Below are 8,137 nucleotides of genomic sequence, written 5' to 3' on the forward strand. Positions count from 1 at the left end.
ATTAAAAATGAATATAATTATGACCCATGATGATGTAATGATTCTCCCTGTGATGTCATTGAATGATGAATCACTTTTCTAACCTAAGATTATTTATATAATTATGATTATAACACTTACTATTACAATATCATATATTTTTTAAAATAAGTTTTTCACTTAAAAAACAAAAGCATAAGCATAAATTAAGTTAGTTAAAGATAGAAAACATTTTCCTAAATAATTATATGCTCACATTAAATTTAAGTTTTAAAATGTTTATCACACTATTAATTTTAGATAAAACTAATAATCTTGAAACATTTTTTATTTTTATTTTTATTTTTAAACATTAAATTAAAATTTTAAAAAATTCCAAATGATATTTTATTTTATTAAAATCTGAGAGAAACTTTAAAAAAAAAAAAAAAATTAAAAATCAAATAAATACTTTATTTTATTTTATTAAAGTTTAATAAATTAATTTTTATTTGAGTTAACTAACCCATCATTATAAACAACATAACTTTAGTTTAATAATTTTTTTTTAATTATATAATTTTAATATTTTTATTACTTAAAATTAATTCATTTATATTTTTAAACTTCGGCATATTGCAATATAAAATTTAAATGCTTAATTTGAAATATAACAATATATTTTTATTAATGTAAAATTAATCTATATATGAAGTTGTTACATAATTTTGTTTAATTTATTAATTTTATTTTAAACAAAGTCTTTCAGTAGAAATCACATGAGAGAATTTTTTTTTTATTAATATTAGTAAATAATAAAAATTTTATTTTTATTTTTTATTAATCTCAAAAACAAATTAGAGTAATTTTCATTCATTACATATTATAAGTGGTTATTATTTTCATGATGTAGAATTAATGAATTTTCAAAATAAAATTTAAAACTTCAATTTAATCACAATAATAATAAAATTCAAGAAGCTTAATACAATAAAATTCATTAAATTTACCCCCAGAAATTTGAGTTTAATCATCTCCTCATCTAAGAGTTACATTAAAAATGAATATAATTATAACCCCATGATGATGTAATGATTCTCCGTGTGATTTCATTGAATGATGAATCACTTTTCTAACCTAAGATTGTGATGTCATGATGAATCACTTTTCTAACCTAAGATTATTTATATGATTATGATTATAACACTTATTATTACAATATCATATATTTTTTAAAATAAAGTTTTTCACTTAAAAAACAAAAGCATAAGCATAAATTAGGTTAGTTAAAGATAGAAAATATTTTCCTAAATAATTATATGCTAACATTAAATTTAAATTTTAAAATATTTATCACATTACTAATTTTAAATAAAACTAATAATCTTGAAACATTTTTTTTATATTTTTAAACATTAAATTAAAATTTTAAAAAATTCCAAATAATATTTTATTTTATTAAAATTTGAGAGAAACTTAAAAAAAAAATTAAAAATCAAATAAATATTTTATTTTATTTTATTAAAATTTAATAAATTATTTTATTTTTGAATTAACTAACTCATCATTATAAACAACATAACTTTAGTTTAATTAATTTTTTTTTTTGTTAATTATATAATTTTAATATTTTTATTACTTAAAATTAATTCATTTATATTTTTATATTTTTAAACTTTGGTATTTTGCAATGCAAAATTTAAATGCTGAATTTCAAATATAATGATATATTTTCATTAATGTAAAATTAATCCATATATGTATTTTGCAATGTAGAATTTAAATGCTCAATTTCAAATATAACAATATATTTTCATTAATGTAAAATTAATCTATATGAATTGTACGTTATATTTTTAAACTTAAATTAATAATAATAAACTTAAATATTTTTAAACTTAAATTAATAATAATAAACTTAAAATATTGTCAACGTAATTCAAAGTATTGAGGATGCTAAGAACTTGTCTAACTAAAGTATCTTGTAAATAGAAACTTATAAAAACAGGGTAGTTGAACCAACTTGAGGTTGACATACATCCACATGAGAAGAAGACAAAGACTACTAGTGCTGCAAGCAAAAAACAAGTGAGCCATAATAACTATTGGGCTTGCTAGTCATTACTTTCATCTGAGAAAAAGGTGATGTTAACTAATCTCTCAGGTTAAAATGGTCAACTTGCAATCATCACTATCAATTCTTTCCTCCAACTTTACGAGTCTCATAAAATTCTCATATTAAATCTTCATATAAATCCCTATACCACCAACCATATTCAAAAAAAAATTAGCCTTATATCTATTTCTTACCATAATCAATAAAATGACCAGAAAAAAAAAAAAAAAAAAAGAAGAAATATACAATTTACCCAATATAATGAGAATTGCAACCTCCTGCCATCGTATCAAGGTGAAGAACGCCCATCCGGGGCTTGGGTGACTCAATATAAAATTATAAATATGTTTTGGACTTCCGATTCTTGCATTTTATTCTACGTACAACATAATTTCGTAATCTAAATTTTCAACAATGCTACGTACCAAGGAGATATTTGTTCAGAGTCACAATATCAATTTCACTTCTCTTTGTTAGAGAAAAAAATTCATTTACAGATTTACGGTTTATGATGCAAAATTATTTCAGATTTATGGAGTGTTTTAGATCTTTTTGTGAAATTTTAATTTTTGTTATTTAAAATTGATTTTTAAGTGAATATATTGATTCATCCTGAAAACTTTCATAGTATACATAGATTCAGAATTTTGAAAAACTCTTAAAACACTAAGATTGAAAAAAAAATTCAATATGATTCCAAAAAATTTATAACAAAAATATACCCAAAAACACCGTATAAAAAATAATACAAATAAAATAAAAATATTCATAGATTTTCACATTTTACACTCTGGATTCAAAAAAGTTCCCATAACTACGGTTATAATTTATAATGATGCAAGATCAGTCCATACGTATTGCTGGACTTTGCCAGACCAGTCCACACATATCCCTTGACTTTCACATTTTGAATCCTAATTCAGTACGAAAATCATATGTTATATATACCTTCTGCATTTTACTTCCCAAAAAAGTCAGCCAGGTTTTTAACACATTCCTAGAGTAGAATCTTTCCGCCGTCACATAAAATATGGTGTTTTGGTCATGTAAATGGATCACGCCTTTTTTGTTTTTTTGTTTCTACCAGGAGCACCCTACTACATTGCCAATCATTTTTAAAAACAATAATCCCTTCACTATGCTCATGAGATTATTCTTCATCCAAGGCATTTCATACACAAATAAATGTAGCATACGATTTCACAGATGTTGCTAGATCGGCGATCCATGCTTTCTTTCGCCTCCTGCGACGACAGATTTACCTCTAACGTTTTTCGGAAGGAGTGGTCTAACCAGACGGAGGATTATCAGGACGGTTAAAAGTGATAGGAATTTGGATTTTCTAAATATAACCAAAATTTCCATAATTTTCGGTACAATTCCGGGCCTCATTAGACTACGGGTTCCTGGAATGCTTTCCGGATGACCATCCCTTTCTTCTAATAACACGTCCCCAACTAACAAACAACTTTGAAATTCCGTACATTGAACCCAACAACGGCCTCCAGGCAACAGCGCCTGGAATTGGACGTTTCAAGTTCCAGCTCCTCCGGCTTGACCAGAGAATCAGACTTCTTAGGAACGAAGAGGGTCTTGCCCACGGGGGCGTGAGGGCGGCGTCCAGGCAACCAATGGCAGCTGTCAAATGGACACTTCAGTATATATTAAAAATAATAAAAATTAGGGCAAGATAACTGACACAAGCATTCGTTCAAGCTAATCAGTTGGTTGATAACTGACACAAGCATTGGCTCATAACTAAAATAGGATCTAATGGTCAATATTTTTCCAATCATCTAACACTACATCCCATCCGATGCTGAATATCAATACAGAGTGGCAGCTGAGGGCATTCATTTCAAAGGAAACGCCTTAAAAACGCCTTACGGTATTTGAACGGACGAGCTGTTATCAGGTCGTCACTCTAATCTCCAAGATTAAATTGTATACAGCGTCTCTCTGTTTCTCTCGTTCTTTGAATGAATTGGCAAGATTGGGCAAAATGGCAAGCAGCAGGAACAACAGGATCTCGATAATCGGAGCAACAGGCTACATCGGTCGTTATATCGCCAAAGCCAGCCTTGCTTTCGGCCATCCTACATTCCTTCTAGTGAGAGAGTCGACGGCTTCTTCTTCTGATTCTGAGAAAGCCCAGTTCCTGGAATCCTTGAAGGCCTTAGGTGCTAATATACTCCTTGTAAGTGCACAACCTCACCCTTTCATCGAAACTGATTGATCATCTTGATAATGAATTTTTATTTAATCTTTTATTTGATAGTTTCATGTGTGGTTATTTCATACTCAAGATTCATATGTAAAGGAAAGATTTTGCAGCTTTCAGGTAAATGGCACCTGAATATAGTTTTCTCTTTGATTACTCATTTGAGCATTTCATGTTTTCATTAAGCCTGGTAAGGTTGGAATTTCAAAAGAAACTCCCTTTTCAAATTTAAATTTATTTTCCACAGTTTCCAATCTGTTTTCAAATTTAAATATTCCACAGTTTCCAATCTGTTTTCATAGTTTCAAATCAAGATTATAATAGTTTTGTAATTTTTTAACTTTATTTAACAAGAAAATCACCCATAATAAAGCAATTTACTCATCAAATTCCACTCCTGGTGCCAGTAATGGGCATGTTTCCAGCGCTATAATGTTTTTTTGTTACTGGCTTTGATGAAAGAACTGACCAGAGCTCATCATTCATATTATATTTTTTCCTTTATTTTAATTATATATTTTATAAATTTATAAATATCTTAAATTTTAATGATAGTTTAAAAAAAAAAAGTTATTAATAATTATTCCAAAAAAAATTTCTAATTCTTTTAGATTGAATCAATGAATTGTTATTTTGAAGCCATAGTTTAAATTTGTGTTATTTAGGATTATTTTAGTTATATGTCTTATAAATTTATAGATATTTTAAATTTTAATGGTTTTTTGAAAATAAATATTTTTAATTATTCTATATTGAGTGAATATATTGTTGTTTTAGAGTGATAATGAAAATACTTTGTTATGGAGGAAAAAAAAATATAAATATTTATTAAAATAAAACAAGTGGTTATAGATTATTTATTATAATTTGATTAGTTATTTTGTTTATATTTATTTTATTATATTATTTTTCATGTTATTCATAAATATTATTATTATTTTTGGCCACTTGACAAGAATTGTTTTAATTTATCTGGTATTGGGGAGGATAGGTTGTTATTGTAAAATGATGCGATATTTTAGCACCAAGTGTTATTGATCATTACCTTTTGTGTGCAGGGATCTGTAGAAGATTATACAAGTGTTGTGGAAGCAATTAAGAAAGTGGACATAGTTATTTCAGCTGTAGGGGGTTTTATGCAAATAAGTCAAATGAATATTATCAAAGCAATAAAGGAAGTTGGAAATATCAAGGTATGATATTTTCACATTAGTTTAAAGCACTTTACATTTTATCTATTAATTAGGTAAATTGGAAATATCAAAGTATGATATTTTTACATTAATTTAAACCACATCACAGTTTGCCTATTAATTAGGTTAGCCACATTATGAGCATGTTTTATAAAACAGAGGAGCCATTAGAATGATATTTTTACATTAATTTAAAGGTAAGAAAAAATAATTAATATTTAAAAATGATAAATAATTATATTTATTTTAATTCTAATATTTTTTATATTTATATAAAAGAAACAAATTTATTTTAATTTTAAATTTATTAAATTATAACCTTAAAAATATATTTTTTTATAAAGATATCAAAAATCTAAATATTAAATAAAATTATGTAATTTAATATTCTTATTTATTACATAGCGTCGAGTATCTAGCAATCTCTCAATCTAATGTTGTTATTATTTATTTATTTTTAATTCATCTAGCATTCTCAATATAAAACTCAACACGTAGCACGTAAACTCATGCTTGTACCTACCGATCTTATCTTATGTATGTTGTGAATATTTTTGCTTTAATTTAAGAAACATTATTATAATGTAATTACCGTAATTTAGAAGACAACTCAACACATAGTGAGGTATTAAATAAACTGCATTCTTTATCCTGACATTTTCCGGGTGAACTCTTCAAACGATTGAGTGCTTATTTCTTGCACAGCAATTTAATCAATAGAGGCTTTTATAACTAAATTCAATCCAGTGAGTATTTCACAGTGCTAATTTCCACAGCCGTGGGTGAGCAAATTTACAGAGGTTCTTGCCATCCGAGTTCGGGTTTGAATATGATAAAATCCATGATACAGTGGAGCCTGCAACCAGCATTGTCGAGAACACAGTGAAAATTCGCAGGGTCATTGAGGCAGAAGGCATCCCTTACACATATGTCATATGCAACTGTTTTGCAAGGTATTTTGTGCCAACATTGGGGCAGCTGGACCTTATTGGCCTTACTCCCTCCCCTCCACTCCCTCCAAGGGATAAAGTTACTATATATGGAGATGGAAATGCAAAAGGTGGGGTTTACTTCCTGCCCAAGAAATAACTTCACTCTCTGATGGCTAGCATTCTAATACTTGATCCAGTATTTGAACCAGTTTTTGTCGATCCTTTTTTTAATGGATGAATGCATGTTATGCAGCTGCTTTTGTGAAGGAGGAGGATGTTGCAACATTTACCATGAAGATTCTGGATGACCCTAGAACTCTCAACAAATCCCTCTATATAATGCCTCCTAGCAACATTTTCTCAGTGAAAGAGCTTGTGGGTGTATGGGAGAAGATTATTGGCAAAACTCTGGTGAAGGTTTATGTATCAGATGAAGAGTTGCAGGAAAAAATTGCAGGTTGGAATTTGGAAATCTTTTCTTTTAACAAATTGAAAACAAAATCTCTTTTAATTTCGTATTTTATTAAATAATAGTTTTAATAATGGTAGTTTTGATGATTAGTTCAAATGGTCATTTTCTGTAGTTAAGGCACCATGGTTATTGAGAGGTTACAGGTTCAACTCTCCTAACATTCTTGAGATTAGACTCTATAGTTGAGCTACTAAAACTAGGAAGTAATCCCTTTACATGAATACTACCTGGTACAATAACATTTGAACATATTCCAATAGCTTGCATTAAAAACAAAGAGGGCTTGCATCAGTTTTATCCATTTATTATTTATTTTGTTGCTTGATGCACTGTATTTATGTTCCTTGATCTTTTGCGAGTCAAACGATTAGTATTTTTGATGTTATGAAATGTTGTTTGTCGTTCGTGATGCAGATGCTAAAACCGGGGATGAAAAGCTTTTTTTGGCTTGCTGCCACTTTATTTTCCTGAGAGGGAATTTAAACAATTTTGAAATTGGACCTCATGATGTGGAGGCCACTGAGCTCTACCCGGACGTGAAATACACGACAGTGGAAGAGTTCCTTAGGCAGTCTGTTTAAAGCCCCTGGGAATTGAAACAATTTTGAAATTGGACCTCATGATGTGGAGGCCACTGAGCTCTACCCGGACGTGAAATACAAGACAGTGGAAGAGTTCCTTAGGCAGTCCGTTTAAAGCCCCTGGTGCTTAGCAGAATAATATAAAGCAGGAGTTGCTTTTATCTTTCTGCGAGTCTATAGTGTGAAGAAGTTGCTCAAAGTGTCTGAACAAACAATAAAAATGGAGGAGTTGCTTTTAGGTTTATGCAAGTCTATGAATTAATAATTTATTATGAAAATTCTGTAAAATTATGGCAGAGTTAAAATGGTTGAATCTGATTTTCTATTTTTTACAATGTAGGATGCTTATAATTTGAAAAATAAACTTCCTTCTGAACTTTGCTCGCTGACAAAAACAAAAAAAAAAACTTTCATTTTCACCGTTAAATACTGTCCATTTGAACCCATCTAATCTAATATTATATGTAAAATCTTTCATTCTAAATTCTAATATTATATGTAAAATCTTTCATTCTAAATTTTTAATATTTTGAGCATTGGGCTACCAACTCACTCCTTAGTGAAGAACTATGTTCTTCCACTTTGCTATGTTCTTCCACTTTGTTAGCTGACAAAATCAAAAATAACTTTCATTTTCACCATTAAATCCAACCCATTTGTATCC

The 8,137-nt window shown here is 28.3% G+C and overlaps 1 protein-coding gene across 1 annotated transcript; it reads left to right on the forward strand.

Annotated features, from left to right (window-relative positions):
• The first annotated feature begins 4,071 nt into the window (after positions 1-4,071).
• On the forward strand, positions 4,072-7,473 carry LOC149248572 (phenylcoumaran benzylic ether reductase PT1-like). Its single transcript, XM_089456078.1, has 5 exons — positions 4,072-4,271; positions 5,354-5,488; positions 6,287-6,548; positions 6,674-6,877; positions 7,307-7,473. The coding sequence occupies exons 1-5, from the start codon at positions 4,077-4,079 to the stop codon at positions 7,471-7,473; spliced, it is 963 nt and encodes a 320-aa protein (XP_089312204.1). The 5' UTR covers positions 4,072-4,076.
• The last annotated feature ends 664 nt before the right edge of the window (positions 7,474-8,137 follow it).

This window comes from Pinus tabuliformis, chromosome 7 (genome assembly GCF_031772625.1).
Source record: "Pinus tabuliformis cultivar Carrire ecotype Pingquan chromosome 7, CPIR1, whole genome shotgun sequence".
Classification (NCBI taxonomy): domain Eukaryota; kingdom Viridiplantae; phylum Streptophyta; class Pinopsida; order Pinales; family Pinaceae; genus Pinus; species Pinus tabuliformis.